The 18,097-nt window shown below is 42.2% G+C and overlaps 1 protein-coding gene across 2 annotated transcripts in view; it reads right to left on the reverse strand.

Annotated features, from left to right (window-relative positions):
- The window catches only part of APBB2 (amyloid beta precursor protein binding family B member 2), a 188,435-nt gene that overhangs the window by 117,260 nt on the left and 53,078 nt on the right, over positions 1 to 18,097 (reverse strand). For both annotated transcript variants that reach the window (XM_068974803.1, XM_068974802.1), the window contains exon 2: positions 1,847 to 2,055. In XM_068974803.1, coding sequence (XP_068830904.1) covers positions 1,847 to 2,055 — 209 coding nt within the window. The remainder of the gene's footprint in view (positions 1 to 1,846; positions 2,056 to 18,097) is intronic.

Raw genomic sequence — 18,097 nt, forward strand, 5'->3', positions numbered from 1 at the left:
TTTCTCCCACATACGGAAGACGAGAGGCTCACCGAACAGAAAGCAGTATCTCAAAGTCAGTCTGATCATCTCACCTCTGGACAAAGAGAAAGCAGGTGGGCTGAAATCTCAGAACCAGGGAAGCCAAGTGAGGAGAACTCTGGCCTGGAATTCAGGAGGATTTGGGAACCCTGAGTTCTAGACCCAGTGTGGCTGCTGGTCACTGGCCTCTCTGTGCCTCGGCTTCCCGGTCTGTGATGGATGGACACTGGTGCCAGATGCCTCCTTGGCACCCTGGCATTCTCAGCTTGCAGGGCTCTCCCTGGAGGTGAGGATGGTAAAGGGATGCAATAGGAGAGTGAAGTCCTGGGCTGGAGAGACTCTAACAGAGATGCCAAGCAGTGCAGGTGAAGAAGAGAGAGGACCTCTGAGTCTCACTGAGGGCCCAGGGGTGTCCTGGCCCACTTGGCTCCTGGGAGCCGCGCTGAGGTCCAGGGAGAAATGCCAAGAGACACCTGGGCTGGCATGGAGGAGGATTCCATTTCCTGGTAGGCTGAGTTGGTTCATCTCCACCTCCCAGCACACCTCACACAAGGTGAATAAAAGACTGAATGGGATTTGCTCTGGGAGTTGGAATATTATGCTAATAAAAAAAAATTACCAAAATTGCCCAGTGATAAGCAATGAAATCCTACATGGTTCAGTGGAACTGAAGCGGGTGTCTGATCATCAGGGCCCTGAATCAATAAACTGAAGCCCCAGTCTATCAACAGAGGGTTATAGCTTGCTCTAACAAATTACTTGAAAGATGGAGAGTTTGAGGCCCAGGTGGAGTGAGTGAGATGTTGAAGCCCAGTAACAGCAAGAATGTGGTTGGAATGTAGGTCTTCCTGCCTCTTAGAGAAGAGCAAGTAAATAATGGAAGATGTCGTGTACTTTTAAAGACAGGAAGGGTAATAATAGCAGCAAATATGTAGAGAGGCTTTTGGGTAAGAGATGCAGCTCAAATTCCTTCCATGTCCTCAAAGTAAAAGAAAATAAGTTGTTTAAAGAACAAAAGACTGTGGTCAGAGAAAAGACAGAAGTGCCTGTGTGTCAGGAATCAAACCTCTTTTCTCAAAAAAACAAAAAAAAAAAACCACATTACTTAACTGTGACCTTTTCCTACTGTAATTCTCTTGAATATTTTGTTATCGGGATTCAGAAAGGTTCACTGCAGGAGTTTCTGTATTAACAACGATCATGATGGAATTTTTTTTAATGCCTCAATTCTTTGTTTAAACATCAGATTTCTTCCTCAGGGATAGAACAAATTTATGCTGCTAATTATTTCTAAAATAATGTCACTTCTGCTAAATAAACAGATTCTCTTTTTTTATTTCTTATTAGAAATTAAGCATTTAGGGGTTCTCAAGGGTTATTCCTGCAGACATCCTCTCTGTGCAATCAAATGAGCCCAAGGATATTAATAAGATGTGTGGTAATTATAACACGTCAGGCCAAGAGACGTTCTTCCATGTGTAAATATTTTATGGAACCAGCACTGTGAAGTGGCACCTACAGAGTAAAGTACTGCCTCAGTGAGCCCTAGGGAATCTTAACCACTTCTCATTAATCAGCCTCTCTTACTTTCTGTACCTGAAATGGTATTTAAAGCGACCAAAAGCCATTAGAAAATAAAAAGATCCCTGAAAGATGATATTAACACTATTCACAAAGAGGAAGCATTTCAGAGGTTTCAAATGCAACATGCATAAAAATTGGAAGGCTTACCTTGATGACCTGTTGGGGCAGAAACAATGAGTCTAAAGAGAAATCACAAGTTACATCCATTCTGCTAAGCCATGAAAAAGATACTTCATTTTACCTCGTTCTCTGGGGTGGGAGATGACGTTACAGAACTAAGGGACCCTTTCCTAGAACCCTGAAGATCTGCTGGGATGGAGACAGGGCGTTCCCACTGAGTCGTCCCTGTTGGTATGTGCCAGTAATAGGTCCCAGCGATGTCACTGACTCTCTTCCAGCCCGGTGGCAAATCTGGATCAGTCTGAAAGGAGTGGTCACTCCATATATCTGCTGGAAAATGGAAGAAAAAAAAGAGAGAGAGAGAGGGTTTTATTAAAAGAAGAAACAACTACAGTTTTCTGGTTTTAGTTCCAATAGTCAGAAGAACTCCGCAGGCAGATATGTCCATAGCCCAAATGAGAACTAAAGCCATCCTACAAACACCAAGTATGTTAAGAGGGGGAATACAGAAAGGAAGAAAGAATTGGAAGGTTGACGCTTGACAACATGGATAAAAAGGACCCATTATCATCATTTTATAGTTCCAAGGACCCTATGAACAGGCTAAAGCTCCATTAGTCAGAATCAACTACTCAAACAAAATCTGCAAGATTACACACAAAATCTACGGAACCCCTTTGTAACTTAGTAAGATTCACCGTCTGGGGTCACACACCCAGCAGTGAGTACGATTCTAACTTTCTTTGCTTTCTGGATGACTTGCTGGATTTATGGGTACTGCACTTGTTATCTTTGCTTTAACAACTCCTCCCATTTGATGGTAAACACCTAAAAGCAGCCATGTCTTTTGTAACACTCTGGAATTCCAAACTGCACACAGAAGATCCCCAAAGAAGACAGACTGATAAAGCCTCAGAATTCAAAAAGGAACTCTAAAAACAGAACAATAATGTAAATACAGGAATGAGCATAGTGCGGAACACAATAGAGAATGGTAGGGACTGTGGCAAACTGTTGAAAAGTGAAAGTTGCTCAGTCGTGTCCAGCTCTCTGCAACCCCATGGACTATACAGTCCATGGAATTCTCCAGGCCAGAATACTGGAGTGGGTAGCCTTTCCCTTCTCCAGGGGATCTTCCCAACCCAGGGACTGAACCCAGGTCTTCCACATTGCAGGCAGATTCTTTACCAGTTGAGCCACAAGAGAAGCCCACGAATACTGGAGTGGGTAGCCTAGTCCTTTGCCAGCGGATCTTCCCAACCCAGGAATCGAACCGGGGTCTCCTGCATTGCAGGCGGATTCTTTACCAACTGAACTATGAGGCAATCCAGTAAGCATGTACAAAGTCCAAAGGCCTTTAAATTAAAAAAATAATTCTTTATGCACTGTGTGTATGTATGTGTGTATGTGTGTGTGCTCGGCGGGACAAATAAAATACATCTACTGGGCAATTTCTGCCATCTCTGGACCATATCAATATTTTATTAGTTTACTGGATGATTATTTGCTTTTAAATATCTCATTTTGGGCTTTCTTATAAAATGGGTAAAGTACTAGAGAAGAGAGGAGAGAAGAGGAAGCAGAGTAAGAAATCCACAGAGTGAGAGGCACGATGGAGAAATTACAAGCAGCTGGATGAACAGACATAGGTAGGAAGACATAATCAATTTGCACTCTACATTGGGGGATCACTTTATTCTGAGGAGAGGCCCTTTCTTACGTGGCCATTCATAAGAGGCTGGAGCCAGTACAGCAATTCAAAGAAACTGGGCTGGCCTTGCCCTGTGCAAATGTCACTGCATCATGTCACTGAGACTGCTACCGTCGCCAAGATGAAAAAAAGAAGCCAAACAAAGACATTGATTAAGATGACGGCACAGATGTGCATTCATGAGGGTGTTTGGCATCCCAGCATTCGCTTTTCTCATTTAAATCTGTCAGAGGCAAAACTGCCGCTTGTCTCAAATTATGATGGAAACTTCCCCTCCCCCTACAGGAAATTAAGCATGATTAAATAATTTCAAGTTACTCAAATCTTTCACAAACAACTCGAAGCAAATATGTGCATACACTCCTCTGTCTTGTCTCCTTGTTGGGGGGGCGGGGTGTGTGAGGGTTGTTTCTACAGTTTGGGTTAAGGCCAAGGGGTAAACTAGGTCCCAGTGTAGAAACAGATGCTATTTTTTCAGAGACCTGAGTAAGTAAGATCAGTTATAGTCAGCTTGGGGGAATGCAGAACATGAGTAAATGGGGATGGGAACGAAAGAAAGAACACAGTGGCTTCGAGTCTGAGGCCTGCTGACCTGACCAGGGTTGCAGAGCTGGTAACTGAGCACACCAGGACCCACCCTGGAGCCTGGGTACATCAACGCCAGGACACTGCCATTGCAGGCTTTGCATAGGGGCCTCCCTCCTTTACTCCCTCATTAAATCTGCATCCAGTAAACTCAGGCCACCTCAGCTGGCCTGTGGATCTGCAGCCTCTCCGGTTAGAAGCCTGAGCTTCAAATTCCACCCCCAGACACACGGCGGAGGCTGAGATCCCACCTGTTTCTCCCTCCGCCCTTCCCCACAGGATCTCACACCTAAGCAGCTTTATGGTCTTCTGTCCTGTCATCACTGCATCCCTGCCTCTTACTGAAGGTGCCTTCAAGGAGAAGAGGTTCACTGGTAGGTGCGGAAAGGTACAGGTGTCCTGTCCAAGAGGCCCACTTCACTGTGCGCAGTTCTGTCCCAGAAGCAGGGCCTGCAAGTCCGAGTATAAAAATAGCAAGGCTGACAGCCCCAAGAAAGTCCCTCTTGTGCTGAGAATCTCTTGGGCCAAGAGTGATACTTGGCAAAGGAACAAGGGGCCTGTCTGTGAGCAGCAAGGACCCGCCTTTCCAGCCGCCTCTGGGCGCCAGTGCCCGGGCCTGGCTCCACCCCTGGGACTGGGCTCTTCTCCGCAGTTGGGTCTGTGAGTGAGGCAAGCCAGCCTCTCCTCACCCTCTCCCTTGGGCTCACTAGCAGGAACTGAAGGGTCAAATGGAAACAAATGAGCATCTAGCAGCAGCTGGAAATTTCCCTTTCTGCTCCGGAGGCCACAGGAAGGAGGGATGGGTGAGCTGGGATGCTAAATTTGGTAACGTCTGCAGCACAGAGCACAAAAGTCTCCCTCTGGTCCTCTGAATGGCCCTCACTCCCTTCCTCAACAGCTGCTGTGTGCCCAGTGCCTCAATGTGCAAGGCAGGAGGTGAGGACCTTGTGAACAAAGAGGAGACAGATGAACTCCTTCCACAGACATTTCCTGCTTACTCTGTGCCAGGCATGGTTCCAGGGCTGGGGGCACAGAGGTCATCAGATAGACCTAGCCAGACCCTGCATCCGAGACCTGGGTTCCCAAGCATCAGTCACCTGGAGAACCTGCTAGAACACAGATCATCGGGTGCCAGCCTCCCACCCTCCACCCCAACCCCAAGCTTCTGACTCGGTCGCTCTGAGGTGGGGCCTGAGACTCTGCATCTCTAACAGGTCCCAGGTGCTACTGATCTCATGCTGTTGGCTTTGGGAACCAGACTTTTTAAGAACGACTGGTCTGGGAAAACAAAAGGTAATCATTCTTATCTACCAAATGCCATCTGACTCCTGGCTTCAGAAAACAGAAAATGTGAATTATACTTCATCATTCATTCATTCACCCACTTATTCACACATTCTCGTGCACAGAGGGACTCTACTACATACCAAGCACTACTCTAGAAGCTGAGAATGTACAGCAATGAATAAAAGAGGCAATTTAGGGATAATGGGGTCAGTTGTGTCTGGTGATGGGCTATTTGGTAGGATAGTCTGAAGAAAGAACAATGTCACCCCCAAACAGAAGGGGCTGGCCTTGGGAAGAGACTAGGGAACAGCATTCCTGGAAGAGGGAATCTCAAGTGCAAAGTCCCCGTGGCAGGAAAGAGGCCGTCATGTCATTACAACAGAAGGTCACGTGAATGAGAGATGAGTGGTCCAGAATAAGACTTAACTCCATAAGAGCTAAGAATTCACCCTCTATGCAAAGGAAAACTCGTGAAGTTCTTGTGTGGTCTGTGTTTTCAAAATCAGAAAAGCAATCTGCACAATGCTCCCATTCTTGGAGAAGAAAAACCTCTCTCTTCTGAAGTCTCAGCTGCAGCTGCTGCTGGCTACTCTTTCTGAGCAATGTTATTCCCAAAGGAGCCAGGCTCCTAGGTCCAAACTGCTGTATATGAATTTAGCGTTAAAACCATTTCTCTGCTCACCGGTGGTCTGCTTCCATTGCCTCTCTCTCTCTCTCTCCTTCTCTTACTCACTACTTAGCCCCTTTATTTTTTCTGGACCTAGAACTTTGTTGTCAGGAAACAGCAAGAAAGTTCTTCATCCCCTCCAGCTTCATCATTGACTTCTGGCGACAAGAGCACAGAGCCAGGACTCCAGGTCAGGATCATTTATTATAAGTTTGCTGAGGCTTCCAGGCAGCACACGGAGGCTGCTTAGAAGGTGGTTTGAAACTTGTCCTAAGTCAAAGGAACTGGCAAAAATGATAACTATGGAGACAAGGGGATGAGCCCTAAATGCCCCAAATCTGTGAATTCTCAGAATTCTGACCTGCTGGCCTGCCGACAGAGGGGAGGAAAGCTTGCCCCAGTCTCAGTGCCTCTGCTGTTTCTTATATTTATTTGCAAGGCCTATCTAGGACTCTGAAGTGTCTATCACAGCCTCACAAAAATTACACATTTTACTCCATTGAGCTTTCCTGTGGTTGCAGTCTTCTGACATCTCTAATAAAACTCTTGACAGTTTTGAGAGTGTTGATTTTCTAACTCTTTCTCCTATATTTTCCTTTAAAAAAGTTAAGATTTTTAATGTTTTTGAAATAAAGAGTTCTTTGTAACTGAGGATTTTCCTGTTGAAGATTCTTGAGTAAATGTTCCAAGAACTCACAATTTAAACGGTTCTTAAATTTGGGCCTTATAATACTACATACTTTGTGTATTTTTATCCAGTATTTTGGCATAAGCTCAACACAATATTTCTTAATTTAAACTCACTGGGGACATAAGTCTTTGCTAGGCTTACTCAACTAAATTTGTTTCAAGGCTATATTACCGACAAGAGCTCTGGAGTCAGTCAATAGCCTTGAATCTCAGCTCCAATGCTGGCTAGCCGTGTCATCTCAGACAAATGGCTTAATTTCTAATGGCTTGTCTGCTTACTATGACAGAACTGATGACAGCTTCTACACCATACAGTTGATGTGGAACACAGGGCTCGGCACAAAGCCAGGCACATAATAACCACTCAGTAAATCTCGGTTACCAGTCCCTATTAATTTCTTCATTCAAATGTGGCTTTGGGGGAAAAGACTCTGGAAAAAATACATTTTGAAATGGCATCAACCACAGCGCACTTCACTGAAAAACTAAGATTCCCAAATGTGATTTTTACTAAAAAGGTAGTTTTTATTTAGATCAAGAAAAGTAGATGAGCGCGTTGGCCACTCACATGTCCATTCAGAAGCAAAGCATCACATGAGAACACACTGGTTTGAGTTTGTGGCATCTCTTTAAACAGCATGTGGCTGCTTTATGTCATGCAGCTAGGCCATTAAAGTAGAAATAAAATGAGAACAAAATAGCTTATGAAGTCTAAGTATTATTTCAGGCACCCTTCTTTAGAGACTGCTCTGCCTCAGGTCCTCAAGAAAGTATGCAAAAGGAACTGATCTGATGATGGTGGAAAATAAAAGGGAAATTATGCCTCCCTGTTCACAGACTGTTAACCAAAATCAAAACAGTCAAGAGGACTCTGCAAAGACAAATTTAAAGACTAAAGGGCATGAGATGTAAGCCACTAAAAATTATCCAGAGGGATTGGTATTTGTAAATATGAATTCATCCATTCACACCTATACAATACATATGATTGAAGTTAATCATATGACCTGGCTACAGAATATTTAAAATATCATAAGAAGGTCTCATTTGACACACTTACACAATAAAATGTGCATTATCTTACAAATTATAAAAAGGGGTATTAAAATTTTAAGATATGAAATATAATCTAAGAACACTACTTCCTCTTACAGTGTGCACAAAGTACAAAGTAGCATAATTTACAATCACTACTGAGAAGCCACAGGCTTAAAGTCCCTAGCCCTCTCCAAAAAAGCAAAAATAAAACATTAAAACTTGAATTTTAATTTATATTTTATATTTATATTTTTATAAATATATTTATAAATTTATATTTTAAGAAAGCTACAGGCCATTGTGATAACCTCAATTTTGTTTTTCTAAGAAGCACTGGGAAACATCGGTGATGAAACCAACGCAATCTCCAATATTCAACAGTTTAATCACATTACAAAATGGAGAATGTATGCAGGTGGGCATGCTCTTGAATCAGCAACTTGTTGGGTGACTTTAAAAGTAAAGGCTACAGCATACATAAAATTGCCAGGCAGGTTTATTACTTTTTCCTCCAGCTGTCTGACCACTTGTGCACTGAATGGCAGCAGTGCCTCCGGTTCAATAGCAGGTGGGATTGTTCAGGTTTGGCAGGACGATCAACAAGTCAGCCCTAATATTCCTTGCTTTCAAGTTTGGGCATTTAGTGCCTAAATACAGTGTAATAGGGATATTTATGATCAAATGATTAAGCAACTGCACAATAACGTTCAGAGAACGTGTCCAGCTGCCACGCCAGCAGTCGATCCATCCACACACCTTCCTCACTTGATTATCATTTCACAGTGAGCAGCTGGAGAGAAGACAAACATCTACCTCTGGCAGCAATCTTTCTTTGGCTTCCATTCAATCAGACAGACACAATGACGACCAGCACCACACTCTTTCAAGGTAGACAGGTCTGAAAGTGTGTTAAATAAAGCCCATTTTCCAGCCCTCCACTATTCTGGCAGGGTCTTCAATACACTTTTCCCTTAGAGCTGTGGTCCTCTTTAGGTCGATGACAAGAGCACTGATGACAAGGTGGAAGCTATTCCAGAGGCTGCCTAGACCAACTTCAAGGTCACTGTTATTCTAAATGGTGGCATGCAAGGACTTGACTTTTTACATTAAGTATTAGGACAAAAGATGATTAGGGAGAAGCTACGAAATTGACAGAGTATTTGACAACAAACTATAATCTTGTCTTTTGCCAGCAGATTAAAAAGGCAAACTGAGGACTTCCCTGGTGGTCCATGGTTAAGAATCTGCCTGCTAGCAAAAAGAGACACAGATATAAAGAACAGGCTTTTGGACTCTGGGAGAAGGCGAGGGTGGGATGATTTGAGACAACAGCATTGAAACATGTATATTACCATATGTGAAGCAAATGGCCAGTCCAAGTTGGAGGCATGAAACAGGGCACACAAAGCCGGTGCACTGGGACAACCCAGAGCGATGGGACGGGTTCGGGATGGGGGACACGTGTACATCCGTGGCTGATTCATCTCAATGTATGGCAGAAGCCACCACCATAGTATAAAGTAAAGGTGATGGCACCCCACTCCAGTACTCTTGCCTGGAAAATCCCATGGATAGAGGAGCCTGGTAGGCTGCAGTCCATGGGGTTGCTGAGGGTCGGACATGACTGAGCGACTTCACTTTCACTTTTCACTTTCATGCACTGGAGAAGGAAATGGCAACCCACTCCAGTATTCTTGCCTGGAGAATCCCAGGGACAGGGGGAGCCTGGTAGGCTGCCGTCTATGGGGTCGCACAGAGTCGGACACGACTGAAGCGACGTAGCAGCAGTAGCAGTAGCAGCTTCCAATTAAAATCAATTAATTAATTAAAAAAAAAATCTCCCTGCCAATACAGGTCTTTGATCTCTGGTCTGGGAAGAACCGGCATGCCATAGAGCAACTGAGCCCTTGCTCCACAGCTACTGAAGCCTGTGCACCCTAGAGCCTGTGCCCTGCAACAAGAGAAGCCACTGCGATGAGAAGCCGTCACACTGAAAACCGAGAGCAGTCCCTGCCCAGCACAACTAGACAAAGCCTGCATGCAGCAATGAAGTGACCCAGCACAGCCTAAATTAATATATATATATACGTATTTGTAAAGCATGCTGAAGTGGTTGCCATCTTTTCTAAAAACAAAATCTATGTGTGGGAGCACACAGAACTATACTCCCATAGATTTAAATGTGTATATTTTGTTTCTGATATAGAAACAAAAGCAAGCAATTCTAGAACACTACAGAATTGTCAAAGTCCTGCAACTAATTTAATCTCATTTGATCCCACACAATTGGAGAAGACAGGTACAGGAGACACACTATTCCCATTTTACAGGTGAAAAAACAGATTTTAGCAAAGGCGGAGAAACTGGTTGTCATTGACACTGGAGACATCTCAGTGCATTTTTTTGTTTGCAAACCATTCTATTTGTTAGAATTTTTAAAGGTTGTGTATTTTCACGTAAGTATTTTTAAAGGTTGTGTCCTTAAAAAAAATCAGCATAATTGAAGTAATTTGTTCAGTATGCCTGAGTGGTTAGTGGACAAGCTTTAATATTTGATGTAAAATGTAAAACAGAATTTTTAGGCTATGGATTGGGTGGGGGAGTTAAGAGAAAAATGTTTTTCAGATATTAATTTTTAAAATACACATCGTAAAGGATCAGGGTAAAACCTGTTCTTTTATGACTCCTCTGAGATATTTGTTCTCTGTCTAAGTTAAAAGAGAATTTGAGGCAGCTTATATAAAAGATAGAAATATATTTGAAACAGTAAAATAACATGAGAAAATACGAGCCATGGAGTTGAGAGGAAATTTAATTTCTTGCCCCTAAAATTTACAAAGTTTTAGTTATCTAATAAAAGAAGTTTACCAAAAAGGAAACTTTTCCCTAAGCATCAAATCTAAAAGGAACTTAGCACATGGTAGACAGCACTGGAAGTAGGAAAGCAGTAAATGATATGGCTTCACATTGCATCTAGGTGGTTTTATTTTCTAATCTTGTTATAAATTATAATCACAATATATAATAGGTAATTATGTGTAAACTTTTTAAAATAATAAAGTGGGCAAACTATTCTGTATCTTCCTTTCATCCATGAGAAGCCTGGTGTCTGGGTCTCCCAAATAAGGTAGCAGACACTGCAAACTGTTCATCAGTTCTGAGTGTTTTCCTTCTTATTGGACACTTGGCCATCCCGAATACATTTCCCAGCCTCTCATGTAGCTAGCTATGGCAATGCAGGTTACATTCTAATACTGGGATGTAAGTTCTAGGACTGTATAGCAGCTTTTAAGAACCTTCTTCATGAAATAGTTTGCAGGCACATTTTTTTCTTGCTGTCTGGAACAGACAAGTCTTCTGGGACCATCAGCACACTGGCTACCCCCTAGGGATGCTGGAACGGTAGGGCCAAGGAACTTGGGTTCCTGAGGTCTTTGTGTGGAACAGAGCCACTACATCAGTGGACTGCTACTACCAGGCTTCTATGTGAAAGGGAAATACATTTCTATTGTAAATAAGCCACTGTTATTTTAGAGTTTTACATTACTAACAGCTGAAGTTGATCCTAACTCATCCATCTAATGGCAGGAAAGTGAATTTCAGACCTAGGACCTTGGAAAGAAACTAGTACACCAAGGATTAGCTTTGCAACCCCATATTCAATACCAAACTTACAGGCATATAAATTATAAAGTTGAGTTCAGAAACCCAGGCTCCTGACTCCCAACTTCTTTAACATTTCCCAAACCCTCTACTGTTGGAATATAATTTGGTCATCATTCATTCATTTCACCACCACCAGTACAAGCAAGCATCTTAACCGCATTTCCAACTCTTGTAAAAATGCCAAATGCAGACTCTATCTTGGGTCTAATTTATCACAAACCTCAAAACTATCAGGATTCAACCAACCACAAGCAACATTCAGCCATCCATTCGATTCAAGGCTTTTGATGCTTTGACTTGTACCATCCTCCTCCCTTCTTCCAATTCTAGGTCAGGAGAAAAAAGCAAAGATTCTCCAGGGAAAAACAAAATGACAAAACCAATTAGCTGATGCACACCTGTGCAATAGCTTGGTTTTTCTTTTCCAACAAATGAAAGAGTGGTACACAGAGCTCCGAGTTTCTCAGAGATGCTGAGGCTACTGGCAGAAGAGAGGCAGGGGTATTTGTGGATCCCATCTGCCAGAGATGCACGTGTAGAGAGTGTCATTTTTTTTAATCTTCTCAAAATAGAATGCAGCATAAGACAATATTAGATATTTGGGCCAAAATTCCAGGAAAGGACAAGCAAACAGAAAAATTATTCTCAGAAACCTCAAACAATAAATTAGTGCTCACAGTTTAGAAGGACTTCTTTAGAGATTAGGATGTGGAACTGTTTGAAGTTGTGGGTCCTCAGTAGTAAAAAGTTTAGAAAAAGTGTCTAGAGATGCTGTTTATCACAAATTAAACAGATCAAAGTTCCTTAAAGTCAAGATCAAGCTTGCTCCTCTTTTTTTTTTAATCAACCAATGTACCGCAAACATGTCATACACACAGTAGGTGTGCAGTGTTAGTTTTCTGAAGGTAAGTGGATGTAGCTAGGAGTGGCTCCCTTTTTCCATATCTTATCCTCTGAAGGACTTTCCTGATGACTCAGTGGGTAAAGAATCTACCTGCAGCAGGAGACACAGGATTGATCCCTGGGTTGGAAAGATCCCTTGGAGAAAGAAATGGCAACCCACTCCAGTATTCTTACCTGGGAAGCCCCATAGACTGAGGAGCCTGGTGGGCTACAGTCCACAGGGTCAAAAAAAACATAGCAACAGGGATTTATCTTCTGAAATCCCAGAGGCTGCTGAGATAACAACTCATATGAATGAGAACTATAGGAAAGCAGAAGACAAAGAGGGAAACGGGGAAGAAAGAGGGAGGGAGGGAATATGAGGGTGTGGCCTGTACCACTAAGCCGCCAGCCTCCTGAGTTGAGTCCTGCTTTACACTGACATCCAAAAAGAAAGTAGAATTCCAGTTTGCTAGTTTTTATTCACCCACAAATGTACTGGTTAACCCACAAGGTCTCAAATCCCAGGCAATATGCTAAAATTAACCTCTTACTAGAAAAATGCTCCCAAAGCATTAGAGGTTTCTTGCTTGCAGGGTGTCTGGGAAGGAGTCCAGATTTAATATGCTACAGAAATAGGTTTCTTTTTTCTAGTCTCAAAATCTAAGCCACTCACTTGTGAAAACTCTGGTTCATACAGTTTTTGTTCTGGGTTAGCTCCATTTCCTTCTTTCTAGATCTACTAGTAGTTGAGTGTCCACTTGCAAATGACGGTCTATCTGGTCTTGAATTCTGGTATGCTCTAATAAGTATCTTCCTTCTCAACTCTGTCCCATTACTTCCCCTCTGAAAGAAATTACTATAACATTTGGGCCTTTTGAGAGAAGACTCTGCTCATCACACACAAGTGATCCTTAGATATCAGAAGTGGGTACAGAGGAACATTCTTTGGAAGCAAATGAATTGGATGCTGTGTCAAAGTCTTCCTTGTTGCAGGCAAATAGGCAGAGATCAGCAGGGACAAGTGTATGACTATGTGGAGAACTTCACCCTAAACAGTGGCTGTGCTTCCTTCCTTGCAGAAACAAACTTTGTGCGTTTTTCCGGGTCACAGATGTGCTTTGATGAATGAACTAAGAGCATCTATTCCGCCCTTAAGAAAATATCATACTGGACGTACCAAACCTTGAGCCAGGAGCGGAAAGGAGCTGAGTAAAAGAACACACTGTATTTTTGCTTGGTTCTGTTTAGTTCTCTTTGGAGAAACAAAGAGTATTAATTATTTTTGAAAGCAAGAGTACATTTTCAGTGTAAATTTTCCATGGGTTTTCTTCCTTAAGGGTAATAATATTTTTCTTCCACTTGCTGCTTTGATGACTGACTCATTTTTTAAAAATATATTCTACTCTGATAAAGCAAGGATTGTTAAATTTTCTTATTGCAAATAAAGGTTACTTGCACGTGGCCTAAATTCTAACTGATCACCCTGGGAAAGCTGACCTCTTTTCATGGCCATTGGGTCTGTTTGAGAAACACATTTATAAGAACTGAATTGGTTAGCGACAACTTAAAAAAAAAAAAAAGCCATAATTTGCAGTAGAAAACAGCAACCCATTCCAGTATGCTTGCCTGGAGAATTCTGTGGACAGAGGAACCTACCGGGCTATAGTCCATGGGGTCGCAGAGAGTGGGACACAACTGAGTGACTAACACACACACCAGTCAACAGGAACTGACTCAACACAATTGCAAGGCTCTATTTTCACTGAACAAAATTAAAGTATATCTATCAATAAGATAAAGATATATTTTTTTCAAAACAAGTAAATAATATGTATTTTATAGCCAGCAATACTAAGTATAGAGCTCATACACCTCCTCACATTGTTACCCTGGAGGAGGTGCTCCCTGTGAGATTATGTGCAGGGCTGGAAAGAGGGGCGCCTTGGGAGTCCATTGTTCTACAAGGAGAAAGGGGAACCCCAGAATGCCACGCAGCCAGCAGCTAGAAACAATGCATTAAATGTCACCCAGCCTAACGGATAGATCTTTAAAACACAGCACCTGGGGGGAAAAATTACTCTAAATAAATTAAGAACACACACACACACACATACTAAAAACAGCAATGCATTTTACCCTTTAAAGAACTTCTTGTAATGTGGCTATTCAAAATATTGTATATTACATATGTGACTCACATTGTATTTCTAGTGGATGGCACTGGTCACAGGCTTCCAGTAAGCCAGGGGTCCAAGAGGGCTTCTATCCATAAAAATTCTCTGGAGCCTCAAATTAGAAGGTATGGATGAAATGACTTGTTGTTGAGTTGCTAAGTTGTATCAGACTCTTTGAAACCCCATGGACTGCAGCACGCTAGGATTCCCTGTCCTTCACCATCTCCTAGAGCTTGCTCAAACTCATGTCCTTTGAGTCAATGATGCCATCCAACCATCTCATCCTCTGTCTTCCCCTTCTCCTCCTGCCCTCAATCTTTCCCTGCATCAGGGTCTTTTTCAATGAGTTGGCTCTCAGCATCAGGTGGCCAAAGTATTGGAGCTTCAATATCAGTCCCTCCAAGGATTATTCAGGATTGATCTCCTTTAGGATTGACTGGTTTGATCTCCTTACAGTCCAAGGGACTCTCAAGAGTCTTCTTCAGCACCATAATTCGAAAGCATCAATTTTGGGGGCTCAGCTTTATGGTCTAACTCTCACATCCTTACATGACTACTGGAAAAACCATAGCTTTGACTGTACAGACTTTGTTGGCAAAGTGATGTCTCTGCTTTTTAATATGCTGTCTAGGTTGGTCATAGCTTTCCTTTCAAGGAACAAGTGTCTTTTAATTTCATGGCTGCAGTCAACATCCACAGTGATTCTGGAGCCCAAGAAAATAAATCTATCACTGCTTCCACTTTTTCCTCATCTATTTGCCATGAAGTGATGGGACCAGATGCCATGACCTTAGTTTTTTGAATGCTGAGTATCAAGCCAGCTTTGTCACTCCCTTCTTTGACTTTTATCAAGAGGCTCTTTAGTTCCTCTTTGCTTTCTGCCATTTGAGTGGTGTCATCTGTATATCTGAGGTTACTGATATTTCTCCTGGCACTCTTGATTTCAGCCTGTGATTTATCCAGCTGGCATTTCACATGACGTACTCTAAAATAAGTTAACTAAGCAGGGTGACAATATATAGCCTTGATATAGTCCTTTCTCAATTTTGAACCAGTCCATTGTTCCCTGTCCAGTTCTAACTATTGCTTCTTTACCTACATACAGCTTTCTCAGGAGACAGGTAAGGTGGTCTGATATTCCCGTCTCTAAGAATTTCCCACAGTTTGTTGTGATCCACACAGTCGAAGGCTTCAGTGTAGTCAATTAAGCAGAAGTAAATGTTTTTTAGGAATTCCCTTGTTTTCTCTATAATCCGACAAGTGTTGGTAATTTGATCTCTGGTTCCTCTACCTTTTCTAATCCAGCTTGTAAATCTGGAAATTCTTGGTTCACATATTGATGAAGCCTAGCTTGAAGAATTTTGAGCATTACCTCGCTGCTGCTGCTGCTAAGTTGCTTCAGTCGTGTCCGACTCTGTGCAACCCCATGGACTGCAGCCTACCAGGCTCCTCCGTTCATGGGATTTTCCAGGCAAGAGTACTGGAGTAGGTTGCCATTGCCTTCTCCGACCTTGCTAGTATGTGAAATGAGAAAAATTGTACGGTAGTTTGAACATTCTTTGTCATTGCCCTTCTTTGGGAATGGAATGAAAACTGACCTCTTCCAGTCCTATGGCCACTGTTGAGTGTTCCAAATTTCCTGACATACTGAGTGCAGCACTTTAACAGCATCACCTTTAAAGATTTGAAATAGCTTACCTGGAATTCCATCACCTCTACTAGTTTTGTTCATAGTAATCGTTTCTAAGGCCACTTGACTTCACACTCTAGGATGTCTGATTCTAGGTAAGTGATCACACCATCATGGTTATCTGGGTCATTAAGACCATTTTTGTACAGTTGTTCTGTGTATTCTTGCCATCTGTTCTTAATCTCTTCTGCTTCTATTAGGTCCTACCATTTCTGTCCCTTTATTGAGCTATCTGTGCCCAAGAAATGCTCCCTTGATATCTCCAATTTTCTAGAATAGATCTCTAGTCTTTCCCATTCTGTTGTTTTCTTCTTTGCATTGTTCACTAAAGAAGGCTTTCTTATCTCTCCTTGCTATTCTCTGGAACTCTGCATTCAGCTGGGTATATATTGCCCTTTCTCCCTTGCCTTTCACTTCTCTTTCTTTCTCAGCTATTTGTAAAGTCTCCTCAGACAACCACTTTGCCTTCTTGCATTTTTTTCCCTTTTGGGATGGTTTTGGTCACTGTTTACTGTACAATGTTACAAACTCTGACCATAGTTCTTCAGGTATTCTGTCTACGAAACTAGAAGGATATAAAAGTAGTTCAAGATTAAATATTAAAATTATAAATCAGGAACTGCCAACATTTTTGAACCACTCACAACCTTCCATTGCTCTTGTTTTAAAACTTTTCTAGGATTAATGCAGCTCTTCAGAATTTCAAACCCAGTCCTTGAAACTAGACTATAGAAAAAATTCTACTACAACTTATCCCAAAGCTATGATTTAGAATAATAAAATACAGTTGTAAAAGCATGGTATAATTTATCAATATAGTTGTACAAATATATGATTTAACCATCCACTCCTGGGAGGTGCTTTTTAAAAATAATAATTTTATTTTTATTTATTTTTGGCTGTGCTGGGTCTTTGTTGCAGCACATACTTTTCTCTAGTTGTAGTGACCACAGGCTTCTCTTGTTGTGGAGAATGGGCTTAGTTGTTCTGTGGCATATGGGATCCTCCCACATCAGGGATCAAACTCATGTCTCCTCCATTGGCAGGTAGATTCTTAACCACTGAGCCACCAGGGAAGCCCTGAGGTGCTTTTCAAAAATCAAAATAAGAGATTTCCCTGGCAGTCCAATGGTTAGGACTCTGGATGTCCACTTCAGGGGGATGCGGTTTGATCCCTCATCAGAGAACTAAAGCTGCAAGCCTCAAGGTGCAAACACACACACACACACACACTTTACTTACAAATAAAATGAAAATGGCCTAGTAACAATTTAGAGATAACATATTCAGTAACCCCCCTCTCTCCCATCCTCTCTCTATCTGACATGTGTGGTCCTTTGGTGCATACGGACTATTAATATTTCCCCTGCACTCTTTTGTATGGGTCATTGGCCACTTATTAAAGGCCTCCAGGTTCCTTCACCAGACCCTTGCATTTTCACCCTTGTATCCCTGGCATTGAGCACAATGCTTAGCACATAATGGATGGTCAATAACTACTCATCAAACCACCTGGAATGTTTCGAGAGGGGAAGACTGAGATGCTGAAAGAGAAATAGTCAGGTAACTTATTTTGCTTAATAAAATGATAAAAAAGTAACAAATACTCAGCAATGTTTCCTCATTAACACCAGCATTCACATTAATGCTTACTAAAGTGCTTACCATGGGCCAGGCACTGCTCGAAGCACTCTACAATTACCTGTTCATTTACTCCTTACAAGAACCTTTTAAGGTTAGTGTTATCCTCAATTTATAGGTGATGCTTAGAGAGGGTTATTGGGCTTACTGGGTGGTGCTAGTGATAAAAAATCCATCTACCAATGCAGGAGATGCAAGAGACATAGGTTCAATCCCTGGGTTGGACAGACCCCCAGTATCTTACGGACAGAGGAGCCTGGTGGGCTACAGACCATGGGGGAGACACAACTGAGCAACTGAGCACACACACACACACACAGACACAGACACACAGAGAC

This window comes from Capricornis sumatraensis, chromosome 7, assembly GCF_032405125.1.
Source record: "Capricornis sumatraensis isolate serow.1 chromosome 7, serow.2, whole genome shotgun sequence".
Classification (NCBI taxonomy): domain Eukaryota; kingdom Metazoa; phylum Chordata; class Mammalia; order Artiodactyla; family Bovidae; genus Capricornis; species Capricornis sumatraensis.